A 22,022-nucleotide genomic window follows, 5' to 3' on the forward strand; every position below is an offset into this window, starting at 1 on the left:
ATCGGTCATCGGAGTCGGGAGAAAAAAACGGAAAAACCCACTCTTGTATCCGCGCGTTTTAAAATAAATCCGTAATTCTCGCTAACAAGAATTGATATTGTTTTACTGTTTTCTCAAAAAGTAAAGCATTTCATGGACTAATATTTCAAGAGAAGTCTTTCAGCATTACCCTCTGTAAACCCTGTAAATTATTTGTAAATCTGTGAACTTTTTTCTTTTTTTCTGTACTGAAAGGGTCCAATGGCTTTAAGTGACTAAAAGCAACAATAAAACAACTGCGACATTGCATTCTTGAAAGCTAATATTCTGCATTCAAAGTACATATCGGAGCACATTACGTGGAATGAGCACATGTATTTAATGACATTAGTTGAATTGGTCAGAAACTATTTATGCATACATGCTATTAAGGCTGATAACCTAATTGTACTATTAGCTTTCTCTGCTTAACAGATTCAAATCTTTAGCCATTTGTCTGACTTTAGGTACTAATTTCTAAAAGACTTACCAAGCTTAATGCATTTTATGATTCTATGATGCTTTTAGTTTTATGAATTTTCAATTTTGTTCTCTGCTTTTTTATATTATCAGCTTGCTTAGCAGCCCAAGGAACCAAGCTTTAAGACACTGGAATAAGCTTCATGCATTTCCTAACACTGTTTGCGACATTTACGTATAACAACGTACCTTTACGTCATCAACTAACCCCTGAGAATAAGATAATAAACAAAATCACAACAACAACAACAACAGCAACAAAAACACAGGGGGAAACACAACAAAACCAATACAACAGGTGCAACTAAAAAGGAAACACACGTGCATAGAACTTTTAAAAAAAATCAACTAGATCATAAACACAGATCCACTTTTTAAAAGTTTATACAAAAAAAATCCCATTTATTCAAAGAACCATAATACATGTCTTGTGTCTTCAGTTTTCAAATTAAGAAATATATGTCCTTTTTTTTTTTCAATTTCTGTTTGTATCAATATTTCATCTTTTATAGTGGATTTGTACAGAAACTCAACAATCTCAAAAACATTCACTCAAGTTGGGGGTAAACACAAACTTAACAGTATACAATGCCTTTGTTTGCACGAATAGGGAATAAGGAACTGTGAGGAAACTGACATGGTGGTATTGGTGGTGAATAGTTCATTGAGGTTCAGAAATACACAATCAGTATTTTCATTGCTCAGATGCCGTGATTGACTTCAAAAGAACTGAATCCAAGAGAATCATGGACATAGCAATCATTTTGGATAGAGTGTTATTTACAAATCCTCAGACATTAGTACGGACCCCCTTTTACATTTGGCGAAGGCATTGGCTACTATGATTAACTGGGTGCAAGAAACATCAAGACAAGTTGAGAGGGAGGAGACATAAAAAAACAATTCAACCTCATGCATTGGGTGCAAGAAAGGGGGGGGGGAGGGTGATGGATAGGTAACATACCTGGCCCTCTAGCGCTTTACATTTCTCCTTCATAATCTCCAGATCGGTTTTCTGAGCATCTGTCTTTCGTTGTAACTCTCTAATAGTGTCAGTGCTTTAACAGAACAACATAATTTGTTTATTTCTTACACATCTAATGGTACAATTAGTGCCAATAACAGGATAAATAGGAAACAAGAAGAAACGTTTTTCAAGTTTAAGATGTGGGAGGATAACCCTAATAACTGGACCAAAAAACTGGAATAATCTTCTACCACCAATTACTAATTGCCCCTCAATTAGCTCGTTTAAATACTGACTAACAACGTTTTTACTAAATTCCCAACATAATTGATTGATTTGCTTTTTTATACTGGTAGTTGGCTTAGCCGTTACTTACTTACCTACCTACTTACTCGTCTATGTTTTCTAATTTGTATTGTTTGTTTAATTGCTGTCCCTTTGTTTACTTCACATACATGTTCTGCTTCATAGTTATATTTACATTGTTTAAAACCATGGTTAAACCTTTGTGTAGTTATCTACCGTAGTGGTATGTATTTATTTATTCGTCTAATTAGTGCTGTATTCCTGTTTTGTTCTGTAATCTTGTAACGGGCACATCCGCCACAAGCCTCGGCTTTTAGGATGATGCCTCTATGTGATGTGAATGTGGAAATAAATGTTTTATTGATTGATTGAGGGGAAAACCCATGCAATCAGGTAGCGACTGAAAACCAAATCCACGTGAGAGGATGAGATGTAAACCTATTCAATTAGTAACATCAGTGAAATACAAACAACACTTATAATCAAAATACAAAATTCACACTCACTTTTCGTCGAGTTCAGCCTCAAGTTTTCGTCTCATTTCTAACTTTTCCCGTTGAATCTCCTCTTTCTACAATTAAAAAACAATTTGAATAAATATAAAATAAGATATTTTTAAATGGTGACTTTTCAGTCAGCAATGATCTTAAAGGCAGTGGACACTATTGGTAATTGTCAAAGACTAGCCTTAACAGTTGGTGTATCTCAACATATGCATAAAATAACTAACCTGTGAAAATTTGAGCTCAATCGGTCATCAAAGTTGCGAGATAATAATGAAAGAAAAAAACACCCCTGTCACACGAAGTTGTGTGCGTTTAGATGGTTGCTTTCGAGACCTCAAGTTCTAAATCTGAGGTCTCGAAATCAAATTCGTGGAAAATTACTTCTCTCTCGAAAACTATGGCACTTCAGAGGGAGCCGTTTCTCAGAATGTTTTATACCATCAACCTCTCCCCATTACTCGTCACCAAAAAAAGGTTTTATGCTAATAATTATTTTGAGTAATTACCAATAGTGTCCACTGCCTTTAACCAGTAGAAGATCACACCCACAAGATTGACATGAATTGATAAATACCGATGTGTATAATTCATAGCACTGTATACTTTATGAACCACTGTACTTTCTATGAAACAGAATTCCGAAAGAACTCAAAGAATTCCGAAAGAACTCAAAGAATTCCGAAAGAACTCAAAGAGTATATACAGTGGTAATCAAAGTTGACTTTGATGACTGATTGGGTCAAAACCAAATATATTTATCTTCCAGTACGCGCTAATCCACCAATCAGGAGCTCAAACTACTAGGGGGATAAAAACATATAATGCTACGACCTCTGTTTTATATCCTACTTCCTGTTTTTATTACACAGTGCGTATTGTGAAATGTCATTTTATCACGCTCCGTATACAGACAGTGCAAAAATTACATTCTAAACTTTGTGCGCGTGAATGCTGTTCGTCGTGAAACAACGCTCTGAAGTTTGAAATTTTGCATGTTGCAAGTGAGACTGGAAGATAAATTCGTTTTCGACCTAGTTGGATATGGGACGCATAAGCGCTATATTTTTTCGTATTCCACTCGCGCTTGTGTGATAACTTATAATATTCTACAGTTCTCGATGCAAAACTAACATCTATCCAAATGAGATCATTGTGAACAATATTTACAAAGGAACGCCTGGCTTCAAGGTTTTTTTTACTTGGGGTAATTTTCCTGCCCTGAGGGATAATGAGAGAGCAACCGAAAATAAGAGTGTTTATTTTACTCACCTTTGTCTCTAGATCTCTGAGTCTGTTATTCTGATCATTAATCTGTGATTGTTTGATGTCAATCATCCCATTCACACGTTGGAGTTCTCCCTTGACTGACGCTAATTCTTCCTCTACTTCATTCATCGATTGCTAGAAGGAAAGAAAGATAACATCACAAGGTTACTCCCCGGCTCTAGGTGGTACCCATTTGTACTCCTGGGTGGAAAGAAGCAAGTATGGTAAAGTGCCTTGCTCAAGGACACAAGTGTCACGACTGAGCAGGCCAGCATTTGAACCCACATTCTGTAAATTACAGAACTTGAGACCAACGCCCTAGACTGCTCGTCAATGTTGATAAGTGCTGATGATCAAAGGATTGCATGCATAAAACCATTACTAAGCTACATCTGCAAAACATTTGTTCAAGAGTGTCTTACAAGATGCTAAAAGGTTCCTCATACCTTCATGAGTCTTGGTCTACGATGTCTCTCATCTTCAAGTTCATCTTGTAACGCCTTGATGGTTTCTTCTTTCTTATCAATCTGTCTTAGTAAATCAGACTCTCTCCTTTTCAGTTCACTCTTCAATTCTATCAATTCCTTCTCCTTATTGTCTCGATATCGAGATAACTCCTTTGTAGAATCCTCCAGCCGGTCTTCAAGACTCTCTACTTCAGATCCCTTCTCTGATGATACCCTCTGAAGCTCAGATTCTTTCCTCGCCAGTTCAGCTTGAAGTTCCATTACCTCCCGTTCTTGATTTCCCTTCAGGCGAGAAGTCTCTCGCATAGTCTCGGCAAGTCTTTCCTTTAGGTTCTCCGAATCAGAATCATGACTTTGTCTCAAAGCTCTTAGCTGCTCTCTAAGAGATGCAACTTCCTCTCTAAGAGCTTCAATCTCGGCCTCAAGTCGCTGGTTCTGGCTTGTCAGTTGCTCAATCCGGCGAGAGCTGTCATCTTTACTCTGCTCCAGTTCCAAGTCTTGTCTGGTCTTGGCCTGAAGCAACTCTCGGAAGTCCTTGGTTTTGACTTGGAGTTCTTGACGAAGGTCTGCCGACTCATGTTCCTTCTTGATAATGATTCCTTGGAGGTCCTTGACTTTATTGAGAGTATGTTCTTGAGCGCTGTCCAGCTCCGTAGCTTGCTTGAGACTCAGAACTATCAACTCACTATCCTTCTCCATCAGCTTCTCCTGGAAATCATAAAACGGTTGTCGAGTTGGGAATGAAATAAATGGTTTGGGTTTGAACAAGAAAAACATTAGACCTCCAGATTAACGTATTGGGGCTCTACCAACTGAACTATCCAGCCCTGAGTTATAAAAAACGTAAGGCTAGTCCTAAGTTAGATAACTTATCCTAACTTGAGATAAGACTGGTCTTAACTTTACCTGCATGTTTCTGAGATCATTTTCTAGTTTCTTGGCGTTCCTATCAGCTTGAATGAAGTCTGCATGTAGCTCAGCAATCTGAGTGTCTTTCTCTTCAAGAATGCGAGGTTTCTCCTGCCTTATCTGCTCCAACACTGATTGCTGCTCATCAACCTGAGAATGAGGTTAAGGAATAAATAACTTCTTATTGCAGTGCAAAGATGAGTTTTTTATACGCAGCATGGTCAATGTAAAACATCAATGTAATAACTTTAAGCATTCAGTTTGGCACCTGGGCCTAATTTCATGGCTCTGCTTACCATGAGCTAAGAATCAGCGCTTACGGGAGCAGGGAATTCTGCACTTACGTTATGAGTTGGCTGGTCTTGAATTTTGAGTTGTGCACGTGCGTACTCAACGTTACTAGGCATTTTCTTACTTACACAGCTAGCGTAGAAATTCAGTGTTTGCACAGAAAGAGGAGAATGGTGATCAAACTTCAAATTTTGGCGGTAAGCAGAGCTATAAAATTGATTCTAGATGTTTTCTTGCTATATGGATGTACTTGTCCATGAACCATAAGTGTTTCCATCTTATAATGAAAAACTTTTGACTTACCTTGATTTCAAGAACCAGCTTCTCTTGTTCCAGTTTCCTTCTGACTTCATTTATCTCTTCCTTCTCTCGTATCAACTCGTCAAGTTCTCGGTTCTTATCACTCAGTCTTGAGTCTATTCCTTGCCTCATGGTTTCCATGGCGATGCTCTTTGTAGCAATCTCTCCTTGTAGTTGGTTTATGGTGTGGCTTCGTTCTAGAAGCTGTGACCTCAAAAGCGGCTCGTTGTCAGGGACTGGAGATTGTCTACGTCTGGAAGAGAATATGAAAGAAGGTCGATATTTATGTTGGTACAACTATGTTCAGAACTATTGTGTACTGTGTGTAACTATTGTGTACTGTGGATTCGAACTGCCTCTAGCTGCCGGGCAACCTAGTTGGTAAGACACTGCTCTAGAATTGCAAGGGTCGTGGGTTCGAATCCCACTCGAGTAACTTGCCTGTGATATTATTTTCACAGGACTCGGGAAAGTACCGAGTATACAGTGCTAACACACATCGGTGTATGGGTAAAAACCAAATTAATATTCTTTATCCCCGATGCAAATTTAACATCTATTATATGTGTGTAACTGATTGTTATTGAATGGTCGGACAGTAGGAGGGTTGACTGTGTATTGTGTAGATGCATGCACGGCATGATATCAAATTGCAGGTTGGCATATGGGATCAATCAAAACCTAACATGATATTGAATGGTCAGACAGTAGGAGGGTTAACTGTGTAGATACATGCACACACGATGTTATATTCCAAATTGGTATGGTTAATCTATAATTCCAAATCACAGTGGATGATATTAAATGGTCAGAGAGTAGGAGGGTTAACTGTGTAGATACATGCACACACGATGTTATATTCCAAACTGGTATGGTTAATCTATAATTCCAAATCACAGTGGATGACATTAATGGTCAGCAGTAAGGAGGGTTGATGAATGCAGGTTGTAAGAGGGCTAGGCTGATAGCTGTCTTAAAAAGAACAAAGACCGACTCCTATCATCGTAACTTACTTTTGTCTTATCAGATCACCATGCATGTCTTGAGCTTCCTTCTCAAGTAACTCTGCAAAATCACAAATTAGAAACCAATCATGTATCAAGTATTTTAGCAATAACATATTATAATAATAATAATAATAATAATAATATTTATTCGGGCAATCACATTTACAAGCACATATACATTCATTAAAAATATTTAAGAAAACAATGAAAACAACAGTGGGGTGCCCAGGAGAGCATAAAAGTTAAAAAAGATAACTGTCGCCAAAAGGCGTATGTCTCCTAAAACCCTAAAAATACATTAAGGCAAGAGGGGGCATATAAAAAAGCACAGAAGATAATACAAATCACTAAACAATTTAAAAAGGCAAACAAGCAAAGACATACACAGGAAAACACACCAAAAATGATATACGTAAAAAAAGCAAGTCTATACATCAAAATGGTTTAAGAGCAATACAACAAAATTCTGATGAGGGGACACAAATGAAATGACATTGTAAACAGGCAAGTAACTCTATCTAAGAGCACTATATTAATCTCTATCTATATTGTGACCACTATATTAATGGTAACACATGGACAAAAACATAATGTCAAATTTATGTACATCAGACCTGTGAATTAAATCATTTTTCAAATGAATGTGTTTAAAGGTCACAAAAACAGTCATTTTATTCAGTGACAAACAGCCACAGGAGAGAGAGTTAAAGACACATTACAGAGTAAATAAACAGTGCAGTGTAACAAAAATCAAATCGGCAACAATGATTAAAATAGAAAGAAGGGTTGATTATACAAATGACGTAAGACACAAAGACACAACACAAGTTTTCATACTGCAAATGCAAACAAATGTGATACATTATATTTCAAAAGGAAACCTTCCTGCTTATGAATGAGTGAGTGATACAATAAAACAAACAGTTCTTCAGCTGTAAACAAGCTTATAAAAGTGGAGTATGTTTCTTATTGTGTGTCACTTACCAAAGTTCACTACACAGTGTGTTTGAGCGACAAAATCAAAAGAGAAAACAATGTTTCAAATGCAACTTGCCAAAAATAAATGTGACTCCAAATAAACAAGCAAGCAAGAAATTAATGCCACCTAACGCTTCACACTCTGCTACTCCCAAACATTAAGTATTCAAACAAACACAATATTATCAAAATGCAATTATGTATTTGATAAGAGGGTAAGTAAATAATAACAGCATATCTTTTGAATTTTATAAATTTGTAAAGGGTTTTGAAAAAAACAACTGTAATCATGTGATAGTATTCTATGGATTACACTTGGAATTATTAAAGGAACTTACGTATTTTGTCATCAGTTCGTCTCTTAGCATTCTCAGCAATAAGAGCCTGGCTCTTAAGAAGATCAATCTGCCTCTTTAAGGAGTCATTTTCCTGCTGTAGTTTACGGATTTCAGCCTCAAGGTGATCTGAAGGCAACAAAATTATACAAAGTTATTTTTCAACCTCCGTCAGGGCCCTCAATTCAAGCTTGAGCAATAATCCAAATTGACAGATACGATTATGGTTACAACTGGTGCTAAGGGCACTCTTTACTTGATGATGCCGCCAATTAAGAGGTGGCCTTACTTCATGGAAAGCTTACTTCTTTCTTACAAATACAACCACTTTTTATTTACAAGAGAAAAGTCACTGGCCATGCACTGTCAGAAGTTAAGTAATCTTACATAGGGCCTGCACCTACTGCCTGACAAAATTTGAATTTGCTGTTGGTGAGGTAAACATTGAATGTCTAGGCCAAGAGCTAGAAGATGGATACTAAACACTTGCAAATAGAGACCAAGGAGGTGGAAGATGGACCAAGAACATGACAAAGATGGTAATTCCAAGACACGATTATATACCTCTATGATCCTGTGCAGTAAGAGATGCTCCTAGTCCAGTACTGTCTAAGGTCCTTGAGAGATGGTCAGTAACGAACCGCTGGTGGCGTCCTTCCAGCTCATGATAATCAGACTTTATCATCTCATAATCCATCTTCAGCCGGGTCTTCTCTCGTTCCATCCTAAGAAATGAAGAATGATCCAAAAATTAAGACAGGGTTCGTTCGGATCACCCTTCAGATGGTCCCTAATAGATGGCTCAGATTTTGTGCACAAAGTTTGGAGGTAGCGCATTCTGCTGTACCAGCCAGGCTCCTCGTGGATGATACCCATGCCTACATCCTTACGGACTGTGAAGGGTTACCCTGTTTCAGCCCAAAGAGTAGGTGAAATTGTGTCCCTGGTGACAGTTGATCTAGGTCGATAGCCCGAATCAGCCAAGTGTAGCCCTACCCCTGAAGTGGCCGTCTGGCCTTGTGAGTTGGGCGGTACCTTACAAAAAATCAATTTATACCTCCAAAAACATAAAACAATATTGCTGTAAATTCCCCACCAAAACTAAGAAAGAGAACTCCCAACTTACTGATCATATTCAACCTTTGAGACTGAGCCGACTGCTCTACTCTGTAAGTCAATCTTCTCTGTCTCAAGATGGCTGACGTTGTTAGATAGTTGCTTGTTACTGTCTTCAAGAGATTTATACTTCTCTTGTAAGTGTCTACATTTCTCCTGGAGTTCGGAGACAGCCTTAGAGCGAAGAGACGTCTGATGACTTTCATTTTCCATCTGAAGGTGTACAAAATTAATCAATGAAATCTAAGATTCTTTTTGTGAAAATCAGAGAAAAAAAAATCAATTTTGAAGTTATTTAACTTCTTAAATGCAGAATTCCGACACTTCAGTTTTTAATGATAATTTCAAAAGTCAGGGATAAGCAAACATTAATTTTGGCATCTTAAGATGTACAACATTTAAGAAAGCAATATATAAGTTTTTTTGGTGAAAAGCAGAGAAGAAAATCAACTTTGAAATAACCGTTAAACTACAGTTCTGAATAATTCAGTTTTGATGATAGTATGTTAAGTTTCAGGGTTAAGAAAATGTTTGTTTCGGTGGCATCAACCAAAATGTGTTTGACTTCTTGATGTGATAATAATAGTTGAATATCGGAGTATTATAGCGAGCACATATCCATCAACAAAATGCTCAAGCTACTTGAACAAAGAGAACACAATGAACTTTGACCTTAATCTCAAATGAGCTTTAGTTCTGGCCAGCTTGATACACTCCTAAGTATCACTGTGACTCACCCTATTTATTCTTTCAGACAACAGTGAGTTTAGTTCCTGTAGTTTAACAATCTGATCAGCGAGCTCTTGGCAATTATGGCAAGGTACTGGAGTGCTTCTAGCTGAGCGTCGTGGAGCTCCGTCTGACAGGTCAAAACTAACCGCAGTCTGGGCTCTCTCTCTTGCTAGTTCTTCTCGAAGTTCATTCACCTTATCCCTATGAGAAAAACAACAAAACAAAGTATTAAAGCAATCGCACAACATCGGTTAACAGTATTGTCCAAAGGCCTACATTTCGTCAACTTATATATAAAATAACAAACCTATGAAAATTTAGGCTCAATCGGTCATTGGCGAAAATAACGGGAAAACCCACCCTTGCTTCCGCACGTTTCGCCATGTCATGACATGGTGTTTAAAATAAATCCGTTATTCTCGATATCGAGAATTGATAATTGTTTTAATGTTTTCTCAAAGAGTAAAGCATTTCATGGAATAATATTTCAAGAGAAGTCTTTCACCATTACCTTCTGTTAACCCTGTAAGTTATTTGTAAATCTGTGAACTTTAAATTTTTGGTTCTGTTCAGAAAGTGTCCAATGGCTTTTAAATGTACATGTTCTCCTGAAGACTATCAGAGCAATTCGGCTACCATATGGCTTGATAACAGTTTTAATTTGGCAACCCAAACATCATTTCAGATTGATTAAGTCATTTATTCAGAGACAGCACACAGAGAAACAAAAACATCATGAGACTGAATCTGCAAGGGTCATGGGTTCGAATCCCACCCGAGTAAAACGCCTGTGATATTTGTTCACAGGACTCTGGAAAGTACTGAGTATACAGTGCTAACACACATCCGTGTATGGGTAAAAACCAAAATTATATTCTTTATCCCCGATGCAAATTTAACATCTATTATAGACTGAATCTTGGTCTTACTCTGCTAATCCTAGTTCAGCTCGGAGATGATCGACTTGAGCTTGAAGTTGTTCTGAAGTCAGTCGCTGGCCGCCAGGACTCTGCATGACAGACATTAAATCAAACTTGTCAATCAAAATCAAACATCCCTTGTAATCAAAGACAACCCACCCTCTCCAGGACAGCAGTAACGCTTACAACAAGCATTGCTGCAGTCCACGAGAGGACAGGAGAATACAACAATGCAAGGTTCAAGATACAATGATTGCAACCTAATGAAAGTAATTAACCACCACTTTGCAGTTGCAAGTGAGGACATTTTCTCAATTTTCTTCAAACCTAAATGCTCCTTGTCTACACTGTTACGATTATGTTGGCTCCATAGACCTTATGCACATGACGTCATTTCAGTAGGGCGCCCTCACCTAGATGTCAAAAGGAGGTTGTTCATTGGCCAATCATCCTGTGCGCCGCGCGTACAAATCTGTGCGTTTCGATTGTTTCGTCACCGTTTTTCCATTAAGATGGCCGCTGGATGACACAATGCATAAGGTCTTTTGCCAATAACTTGAAATAAAACAAACACAAACAAAACCTTTGCATGCATACCTGTCCTTTGGTCAAGATATCTTTCTGCATTTCAAGGAGGTGTATAACTTGTTGATCCTCAGCATGATCTTGAGCTAGTTGCTTATTCTCTTCTCTAAGTTGGTCAGCTTCTTCACGATACTCTGCAAACTGTTCCTGTCTTAACTTCGCTGTCTGAAGCTCTCCTTTCAACTGAACATGCTGTAAATAACCAAATTTAGTGATGTATAAGTTGCAAATTACATATCTATAGTATCGTGTTTAAGGGGGAAAACGTATGCGTTAAAACAATTTTATTTCATTTTTTACTCCCAAGGCCGGACAACCACTTCAAGGTGAGGGCTACACTTAACTGATTGGGGCTATCGACCAAAATCAATTGTTACCAGGGGCACGTTGCCACCTACTCCTTAGGCTGAAAGTGGGGTTACCCCATAGAGCTATATATATTGACTAGAGCGCTAACACCCCGCTATACACGCACTAAGGTTTTGAAGCCGTGTGGGCGCATCCATGTTTATGTACAAACCAATACAAAAGCTTGAAATTTTGTACGGCAATTGTACGGCTATTTGCATGATAGTGCGTTTGTTCTTTTTTATGTGTCATCGAAGCAAAAAATGCAGCAAATGTGAACGCACAATCTGCTGATCAGCGTACAAACTGCGAGCGTCATGTGCGTCATGTTTAAAAGGCGCGTATACTTTTTTTTTAGTACATCAATCAAGTCGAAGTTACCATTTTCGTAGCGCGGACGTACGCGAGTGGACAGTCGCATACGTCAGCGCCCACGCCGAATGTAAAAAATCGCGGCAATGTGTGTTCTCTTAAAATCGTTCCGAACTCACGCAACACATCAAACATGGCTGCGCTCAGGGTGGCTTCAAAACGCAGAGCAAGTTAACGCTCTAGTCAATATATATATCTCTATGGGTTACCCCCTTCACAGTTCGTTAGGATGTAGGCATGGGTGTCATCCACTAGAAGCCTGGGTGGTAAAGCAGAATGCACTACCTTCCCCTACTTTGTTTGTTTGTGCTGCAATCATTGTTAGTGTTACTCCTTTTGTAGTAAACGAGAAGGAAAAGTAAAAACTTTGAGAAGTGTGATGAAACCTCACCTTATCTCTAGCTTCTTGTAGCTGTTCAGTGAGCGACGTTATCTCATTATCTTTACGACTCAAAGAGGCAGAGAGACGCTCAGATGACATCTTCCACTCTTCCATCTCCTCCTGTTGAGTGAGGGCGCTATCTCGCAAATCATCGTTAGCTCGTTGCAGCATCTACAACAATAAAGAACAGAAAATGCTGATTTCACATTCTTTCTAAATTTTGCCATAATGGCATTGGTAAGCAGTGAATTTTCACTTGTTTGATTACTAAGCTATGCTAACACAGTTAGCGCCGATATTGATTACTACCTTAATTTTTAAAGAGGAGAGTGATTGTAGTAAGCACGTAATGTCGCAGTAAGCAGACGGCTTGGATCACCCCTTTTAACTAACAGTTTTTTTCTGCAGCCATTTCATTCCTGCTTAATTCACATTTCTTTCAAAGTTTGGCATTGATGTCACTGGTTAGCACTGAAATTAACTTGTCTGCCTTTAATACTAAGCTATGCTTAAACAGCAAGCACTAATATTGATTGCTAACTTTTTTGTGTGACAGGAGATTTATTGCAGTAAGCACGGAATAATGTAGTAAGCAGACTCACCGTTTCAAGCTCTTGGCATTTAGCAGCCATTTTATTCTTCTCTGTCCTAGTTTCTTTCATATTCTCCTTCATGGATTGATGCTGTCCTTCTAACTGCTCTCGTTCCTGAGTAAAGTCTTGTTTGTGTTGCTCAAGAGCCTGAGATGAACAAGAAGATGAAAAACAGTAAACAAGCTAGTTCTCTATTTAAATATATAACTATATATAATTATTTGTGTGTTCAATGCATTAAATTCATTTTGGTTTTATTTACCAATACCAAACAAAAAGTTAAAAGATTTAAAACATTTTGGTTAAAATGACATGACAAGAGCCTGGAATCAACAAAAAGATGAAGATTTGGTTAAAAAGACAACGATAAAACATTAAATAATATTGATAATAAAAGCATTTCAAGAAATAAAAAAAATATTGAATAGGAATCGTGAAAAAACAAATCTTGAAATTAAAAGAGAAACCAATAAAAGAAGAGACAAATCAATCTGATCGATCACAAACGTTAATTGATGAAGTCAATTACCTGGTCTAAAGCATCTCTCTCTGATGATACTCTCTTAGCTTCATTCTCCCAGTACGTCTGTTGCTGTTGAATCATTCGTTTATCTGCGCTAAGCTGCTTCACATCTTCCTGGATCTTCTCAAGATTAGTCCTGGCTGATGCAAGCTCCAACGACAGAACTTCACTCACCTACATCATTCAATTCAATTCAATTCATTTCAATGAAACATTTATTTTCATACTCACAATAGAGAAGTCTCCCAAATTCCGAAAATCTACTCTGCAGTAGTAGAGTATAAAAGCAAGACAAGTTCTCAAAAAACATTATCTACCAAGCAAGTAAATATACACATTGTGTTAAAGGCAGTGGACACTATTGGTAATTGTCAAAGACTAGCCTTCACAGTTGGTGTATCTCGACATATGCATAAAATAACAAACCTGTGAAAATTTGAGCTAAATCGGTCAACGAACTTGCGTGATAATAATGAAAGAAAAAAAACACCCATGTCATACGAATTTGTGTGCGTTTAGATGATTGATTTTGAGACCTCAAGTTCTAAATCTGAGGTCTTGAAATCAAATTCGTGGAAAATTACTTCTTTCTCGAAAACTATGGCACTTCAGAGGGAGCCGTTTCTCACAATGTTTTATACCATCAACCTCTCCCCATTACTCGTCACCAAGAAAGGTTTTATGCTAATAATTATTTTGAGTAACTACCAATAGTGTCCACTGCCTTTAAAACCAAATCTACATTTAACTGACCTTCTTAACAGCATTAAGCTCTTCCATCATTTTGTCCATCTCTTCATCTTTATTCTCAACCATCAATTTACTCTGAGTCACTTCAAGATGAAGTTCCGTTACTTTACCCTCAAGGCCCTGCCTCGTCTGTCAAGACAAATAAAAAGCATTGTCAGCCTTGCATCTAGCTTTCCGCTTCAGTGTTGAAACTTTAACTATTTCAGAACCAAGGACGTACTTGTACAGGCTATTTTATGTATTCCAAAAGTGTCATTATCGTACATGAATGATCTATTAACTCAAAAAGGGTCATCACTCGTACATGTATGACACACATAATATACATGTTATCCCAAGAGGGCATTATCACTCAAGAAATACTATTGACTTTCGGTAGTACCAAAGCAACACAAGTCAGCAAGATACATTTTGTCTTATGAGAAACCCTTTTCCTTTCTCTTTTTTTTTTACACAATCTCGAAACAGCTCAAAGAGCTTGGCATTTTTGGGTTAAAATGCAAAACAAAGCAGGCACTGAAAGAGTTAAGGGAATAATAAAAAAACAATACTCTCAGAAAAATAATAAAAATTGTACCTTATTCATTTGCTCTTTTTCATGTAAGGCAAGATTAAGAAGTTGTTGAAGATCTAATTTCTCCTGAAGGAGTCTCTCTTTAGATGCTGAGGAACTGACACACTTTGCGTTCAAATCTGCGCATTTCTCATCCAATTGAATGGCTCGATTCTGGAAGACCTCTCTCTCCTATGGGTCACAAGAAAATACTGACATTGTTTACGCTGAATGGTTTCTGTTGATTTTAGTAAAGTTTAACATGATTATCAGTTCAAAGTTATTCACAACTGAATTTCTTGCCAAGTGTACTCAAATCTACTGTCTTTATAATAATTTGAAAGATTTCAGGTATTTTTGTCTACAATGATCAGTGAATTGACTGTGTCAACCAGTAATCTGAATGGGTATAATTTGGTTGTAGACCAGACTATTATTACAGACTTGCCCCTGGTTACCAGTTATCTGAATGGGTATAAGTGGGTTGTAGACCAGACTATTAATCAGTGACTTGTCTCTGGCTACCAGTAATATCTGATTGAGTATAAGTGGGTTGTAGACAAGACTATTAATCAGTGACTTGCCTCTCTAGTTTTCATGAAGTCAGCTCTCAAGATGTCCACTTGATGATCAAGATCAGTGTTTGCTCTTCTTTCCTCCAGTAACTGGCTGTTGAGATCAGCGTTCTGAGTGGCGAGCATCTCATGTTTCTAGAAGTAATTAAAAAATAAAAGTTTTCAAAACTGAAGATATTGTAAAGTTCCAGGCGTGTCCATGTTGACAGCTTTTGATAGCTGGTCTTACCGATGACGATGCCCATTATTTATAACAGGAAGCCAAAGCTGCATAATTTGGGCACAGTCAAACACAGATGTCAATGCTTCTCATCCATTTGAACCCTTTTGGTATGAGAAAGGGCTGATTTGTAATGCCTGGGGTCGATTTCACAAAGGTAGTCCTAACTTAGGACTAGTCCTAGGCAATGCTAAGAGATAGGACCAGTCCTAAGTTAGGATGAGTTACTGGTCCTAACTTAGGACTGGTCCTAACTTAGCATTGCCTAGGACTAGTCCTAAGTTAGGACTACCTTTGTGAAATCCACCCCTGTATGAAGAGTCTTATGTTGTCACCAATTTACGTTGATTGAACTTTGTCTTACCTCTGCAATTTTCTCTAGTTCTCTATTATCCATCTCTAGTTTCTCAGCTTTAGCTCTTGCCATATGAAGACTCTCTCTTAATGCTTTAGTTTCTTTAATCATACTCTCCTTCATCTACAGAATAGAAATCACATCTTATTATCCTCTTTAACTACAATGGAAAAACAGAACACTTTTTTTCTCTCTCGTTGAACTTACAGTAATTTTTTTCTTAAACATGATACCACATAGCGGCGAGTGTAGAGCCTAAAGAAGGTATGTGGTACGGTACCAAAGGAGGTATTTAGAGCCCAAAGGGGCAAGTACAACACAAAGGAGATAAGTAGACCCAAAAAATGAAAGTGGACCCCAAAGGAGGTAGTGGATTCCAAAAAATGTATCCCAAAAGAGGTTAAGAAAGCCTAGATCAGGGTATGATGAGCCCAAAAAGGGTAGTATACCTGTTGGAAATTCTTGTTCTCATCTTCCATCATATTGAGTGCTTTAGAAGTCTGTTCCACCAGGTTATCTCGCTTCCGCTGCTCTGCTTGGGTGCTTTCCTGAGAAAGTTTTAGTACCTTCAGCTCTTGGAGTAATTCATCCAACCTGTGATAATAATATTAAGAGTACTCTAAAGATTTGTCAAAGTAGACACAATTTATATTCAAATTAAAATCTGAAAGAATCAAACAACATAGGTATCTAGAAAGACATAAAACCAAGACTAACAGGAGCACAGTTTTGTAGTTTAAATACAAATTGTATTAATTAATTAAACGCAAAAGTTTGTTTTTACAAACCTTTGTTTTAGCTTTTCATTTTGTTTGACTACATCTTGTCTGCCTTCAATTGTCCTTTCCTTTTCACGTTGAAGACTGGCAAGTTTCTTGTTCAAATCCTAAAAGAAATAATGGACACCTCAAATAAACAACTTAAACACAGATTATACACAATCTTAAAAGGTAACTTTGAACAACTGAATAAAAACGATCATTTCATTTTATTCGGTACTGCCCTCAAGCAATTGAGATTTATAATTGGATATATAGCTGGTTGTTAATTTAAACACCAAGAAGGAAGTTAGTAAACATAAAAAAGAAATAAATTCAAGTGGGATTTATTATAGAATTCATTTTGAGTAATAATTACCTCATTATTTGAAGACAGATTCTCCATGGCATAGTGACTGTCGTTAAGTTTAGCTTCACTGTCACATAATCGTTCAGTTTGACGCTGAAAAAAAAAAAGGTTCACACATTAACTAAAAACCATTTGTTGACTATAATTTGAGTATAAGTTATATTTAATTTTTATTTTATTTATTTTTGGGTGTTTTTTTTTTTGGGGGGGGGGGTGGTAAAAAAAACAAAAAACTCCGGTTTGAAAAGGAGAAACTACATTCCTGTATCCCACTTCTGACACCGACTTGATTCCTAGACATACCTGCAGTGTTTCATGTGCTTCTCTAAGTTTCTCTACAAGAGCCAACCTTCTCTGCTCACTCTCATACATCCCATCTTGAAGATTCTTCAATGCTCCTGAGGTTGAAGACACACCCCAATGTTCATCAGTAGAATGAGGGACCGGTGTTCGTGCTGATCTACGAGATGTGTAGGAGGTAGGGCTGGTGTCGACGTCTCCGTGGATCGGGGAAGAGTGTTGAGGGTGCGGTGTTGATTTCATCTGGCCATTTGACAAGGAATAGCTAAACAACAACAAAATTGTTTACACATAAAATACATTATCATTTAGTTTTACAGAATTTTTCAAACCCAAATTAAGATAAGGGAATCCCAACTTCAGAAATAAATTTAAGAAGCTCAAACTGAATTTGAAATTAAGAAACTCATCAAGAAGAGCTACAAAACAACAAATATAATCATTGTGGGGTGCTACATGGGCAGGCGGATTGGTCAGTTGGGAATAAAGTAATTGACGTTACCTGATACCACTATCTGAGTCATGACTATTACTATTAGTAGGGTGGTCATGAATGCGTCCAGCTGGACTGTGTGACTGTTTTCCCATCATGCTAGTGGTTGATCGCTTCAGAGTATCAACCTCTTTCTCCTTGTCTCGTCTTCTTTGCTGTTCTCTCTGTAGGGGGATAGAGGGGGGGAGATGTGACCCATTTTAAAGGTGGTGTGTCCCTTAAAAAAAAAAACATTTTCAGATCATACATCTAAACACTTTACAGCGACCGCCAAGTGCCAACCATAAATTAAACAGAGTATGCTATACAAGTTTAATTTTTAAACCAAGAAAAATTGCACAAATCAAACCATCAATATTGATCAACTGATATAATATTCAATGAAATTTTGCTCTAGCTCTAAGAATAAAACATAGGCAATAAATGTTGAAATGGCAATACAAAATATAATCAATTCTTTTTCTCATACCCTATCTTTTTGAACAATATTTTGTTTAAAGGCAGTGGACACTATTGGTAATTACTCAAAATAATTATTAGCATAAAACCTTTATTGGTTACGAGTAATGGGGAGAGGTTGATGGTATAAAACATTGTGAGAAACGGCTCCCTCTGAAGTGCCATAGTTTACGAGAAAGACGTAATTTTCCACGAATTTGATTTCGAGACCTCAGATTTAGAACTTGAGGTCTTGAAATCAACCATCTGAACGCACACAACTTCGTGTGACAAGGGTGGGTTTTTTCTTTCATTATTATCTCGCAAGTTCGATGACCGATTTAGCTCAAATTTTCACAGGTTTGTTATTTTATGCATATATGTTGAGATACACCAACTGTGAAAGCTAGTCTTTGACAATTACCAATAGTGTCCACTGCCTTTAATTTCCTTTGTATAACGCATGAACACACACACCAAGCAATGGCTAAAGTATACTTTACTCCATGCCCTAAATGTGAGATTACTGAGTCTTTATCAAGTCACTATCACAACAAATTCAGTAAAATGCTTACTACATGCACAACCAATCACAGTAGGTTAAGTGGGTCATATAAATATATGATAAATTGCTACTGACTAAGTTAATATGGACCAATATTAATTCTCTATGAATGAGTTTGCCTCTTCTTTCAAGTTTATCGGATGGGATTAAACTTTGTACCCTTCCCCGTAACATGAAGAAATTAACACAGGTGTGTTTTGATTTGAAAGGGTTAGCCCTCATAGATTCTTATCTATGAGGGATAATAGTCATTATATTGTTCATTGGTTCACAATTACAGTCAACTGTGGACAGTGTATTGTTAAGGGCACTTAGGTATTATTTTTGTATCGTAAACTAGTACGTATCAGAGGTCATGTGTAGATTATACATGTAGTAGGGGCCTACTGTAACAGGCAGAGGGCATGTATGTGGTGAGCTTTGCTCAGCCCGGCTCTGCCCGTCCTCTCTGCCCATTACGCTACGGTCATTTCCAGTCTGTTATCACAACCACACACTAACCCCATCTAATGCACCTACATGTATTCACAGAGGGGATACTAAAACAGTAAATTTGTTTGTTGTCCTTAAAGCCATTGGACCCTTTCAGTACAGAAAAAAAAAAAAAAGTTCACAGATTTACAAATAATTTACAGGGTTTACAGAAGGTAATGGTGAAAGACTTCTCTTCAAATATTAGTCCATGAAATGCTTTACTTTTTGAGAAAACGGTAAAACAATATAAATTCTCGTTAACGAGAATTACGGATTTGTTATAAACACATGTCATGACACGGCGAAACGCGCGAAAACAGGAGTGGGTTTTCCCGTTATTTTCTCCCGACTCCGATGTCCGACTGAGCCTAAATTTCCACAGGTTTGTTATTTTATATAGAAGTTGTGATACACGAAGTGTGGGCCTTGGAAAATACTGTTTACCAAAAGGGTCCAATGGCTTTAAAGGCAGTGGACACTATTGGTAATTGTCAAAGACTAGCCTTCACAGTTAGTGTTTCTCAACATATGCATAAAATAACAAACCTGTGAAAATTTGAGCTCAATCGGTCATCCAACTTGCGAGATAATAATGACAGAAGAAAAAACCCTTGTCACACGAAGTTGTGTGCGTTTAGATGGTTGATTTCGAGACCTCAGGTTCTAAATCTAAGGTCTCGAAATCAAATTCGTGGAAAATTACTTCTTTCTCGAAAACTATGGCACTTCAGAGGGAGCCGTTTCTCACAATGTTTTATACCATCAACCTCTCCCCATTACTCATCACCAAGAAAGGTTTTATGCTAATAATTATTTTGAGTAATTACCAATAGTGTCCACTGCCTTTAAACATAAACCACAAGGGAAACTGACTGGGTAAAGTCCCATCCCTGGCTGCTGCTTTCCAGGTTGTATCGTAAACTTGGGTTTGTTACCTGGCTACATCAGTTAACGGTTGTATGGCTTCTAACTGGCACCCTTAAACCAAGATATTGACAAAATAGAGAGACTGCCATTATAGGGCAAGTTGATAAAGTACCAGCATGTTAACCTGGAGGTCATTGGTTCCATTCCCGCTCAAGTTATTTGTTCTTTGTTGACTCCCAAGTCCTGACAAAACAATAGTAAAACTGATCTAATTAGATTGAAATATTCCTAAGTTACATACCCTAAGTTGTTCACGAAGTTGCGTTGCGGACATCAACTCAAAGCTTGTATCCAATCCAGAACTCATAACGATTGATTCATCGTCATTGTAAACAACAGGAGGGGAAGACATCGTATTAGAATAACGAGAGGGAGGCTTGAAGTCTTCTTGATAATTTCCCTCATGGAAACTTCGGCCCATTGTGTTTCCATGGTTACGGTAACGGATCGCTGGTGAACTTGTTCGCTGCATAGTGCAACAAATCTAAAAATCAAATACATAGGGGGAATTAGTATTGCTTTTTAAAAGATTGAAGCTTCAAAGAGAAAACATAGGCAAATGCCTTTGTTGCCCCTGGCCATTGTCTTGGGGTTTGTTGCCACAATCGTAACCCTCAATCCTCCTAGTTGTGATAACGTAACCCTCCTGCCGAACGGTGAAGCCGGAGGCTTTCGCTGTCGGCAGGAGGGTAATGTTATCGTAACTACAATCCTCCCAAAGCTTGACTGTCGGGAGGATGGAAGGTTATGACTTAATATGCAACTATGAGGAGAGGTCGTTCGGATTGTTGGGACGATAACCTTGTCTACCTAGATCAGGATTAGAAGTATTTACAACAATACCTACCTGCTAAACAGGGAACATAAACACATTTGTAACTTACAATGCTTTGCCAATAAATCAAAATCATTTGAATACATGCATCTTAAAAGTTCTTATTATATTCCTGAGTATAAACATGAAATAATTTTTAATTGTTATTGTTAATGTTAGGCATTTTTATTTCTATAAGTATAAAGCATACTGCAACTTCACAAATTTGGTGAGAAAAGGTGCCAAATCCGACCACCATATCATATTTGACTTTGTCAATTTGATTATGATCAAAATCATAAGACCCATGAACTGACTGGGACACTGGCAGCCACTGCACTCCTTAAAAAAACCTGCACTCTCAGCTCTGCAATGTCAACATTAAAAACTAAACAAATGGATCCAGGCGTACAGCTCCCACTGACTGTCAATACTTTGGTAAGATTCAAATCTACAGTGAGTTTGGTTTTTAGTTATTTATATATTTTCTTTTTAATGAAAAAAACAACAACTTTTGTTCACGATTTTTTTTTACATTCTAATTGGTAATTCTACCTCCATGCTTTTAGTAAATAATTAGGCCACACATTCCATTTACAACTTGAACAAGTTTTAAAAACGGACAAACAACTGTTGACTTACACTTTTCAAACGAAATCGTTTCAAAAACTGGGCAGGGCTAGCTGTTTAACTGTGCCATCCTCCCCCTGTTGGGATCAAAAAGTTCCGTTTTATCCTGTCAAATGTCGTTGTTTTAAGACACAATTGAAGATTGGTCCATGGTTCGCAAGAAATCAAAGCTCACAAATCATTTGTTGATACAACTTACAAATACAAGTCCATTTTACTACACAAAACACGTACTGATGATGCATTGTAGTTTTATGTGCACATTTACAATGCAATTTACACTGATGCTGATGCTAAGGACGCTATCTGAATCAGTCAGGTCGACTAAACCATTATAATTATAGGTAAAAGATTAAACTAATTGTTAATTTTTTGGGTAATTAACACTACAAAAAAAAC

The 22,022-nt window shown here is 37.5% G+C and overlaps 1 protein-coding gene across 2 annotated transcripts in view; it reads right to left on the reverse strand.

The window, feature by feature from the left end:
* The window catches only part of LOC139941327 (uncharacterized), a 28,283-nt gene extending 6,406 nt beyond the window's left edge, over positions 1-21,877 (reverse strand). Inside the window, exons 1-28 of one of the 2 annotated variants that reach the window (XM_071937761.1) lie at positions 21,636-21,877; positions 20,421-20,663; positions 17,785-17,939; positions 17,286-17,547; positions 16,992-17,075; positions 16,643-16,740; positions 16,304-16,448; positions 15,864-15,977; positions 15,289-15,414; positions 14,729-14,896; positions 14,155-14,280; positions 13,408-13,575; positions 12,888-13,025; positions 12,295-12,456; positions 11,196-11,375; positions 10,608-10,687; positions 9,684-9,879; positions 8,957-9,159; positions 8,395-8,555; positions 7,834-7,959; positions 6,524-6,575; positions 5,514-5,763; positions 4,917-5,069; positions 3,990-4,718; positions 3,547-3,678; positions 2,278-2,342; positions 1,463-1,556; positions 688-708 (exon numbers count right to left, since the gene is read on the reverse strand). In XM_071937761.1, coding sequence (XP_071793862.1) covers positions 688-708; positions 1,463-1,556; positions 2,278-2,342; positions 3,547-3,678; positions 3,990-4,718; positions 4,917-5,069; positions 5,514-5,763; positions 6,524-6,575; positions 7,834-7,959; positions 8,395-8,555; positions 8,957-9,159; positions 9,684-9,879; positions 10,608-10,687; positions 11,196-11,375; positions 12,295-12,456; positions 12,888-13,025; positions 13,408-13,575; positions 14,155-14,280; positions 14,729-14,896; positions 15,289-15,414; positions 15,864-15,977; positions 16,304-16,448; positions 16,643-16,740; positions 16,992-17,075; positions 17,286-17,547; positions 17,785-17,939; positions 20,421-20,651 — 4,419 coding nt within the window. In that variant the 5' untranslated portion in view covers positions 20,652-20,663; positions 21,636-21,877. The remainder of the gene's footprint in view (positions 1-687; positions 709-1,462; positions 1,557-2,277; positions 2,343-3,546; positions 3,679-3,989; positions 4,719-4,916; positions 5,070-5,513; positions 5,764-6,523; positions 6,576-7,833; positions 7,960-8,394; positions 8,556-8,956; positions 9,160-9,683; positions 9,880-10,607; positions 10,688-11,195; positions 11,376-12,294; positions 12,457-12,887; positions 13,026-13,407; positions 13,576-14,154; positions 14,281-14,728; positions 14,897-15,288; positions 15,415-15,863; positions 15,978-16,303; positions 16,449-16,642; positions 16,741-16,991; positions 17,076-17,285; positions 17,548-17,784; positions 17,940-20,420; positions 20,664-21,635) is intronic. The other variant, XM_071937762.1, reaches the window with a different exon arrangement.
* Positions 21,878-22,022: the final 145 nt, after the last annotated feature.

This window comes from Asterias amurensis, chromosome 9, assembly GCF_032118995.1.
Source record: "Asterias amurensis chromosome 9, ASM3211899v1".
Taxonomy (NCBI): domain Eukaryota; kingdom Metazoa; phylum Echinodermata; class Asteroidea; order Forcipulatida; family Asteriidae; genus Asterias; species Asterias amurensis.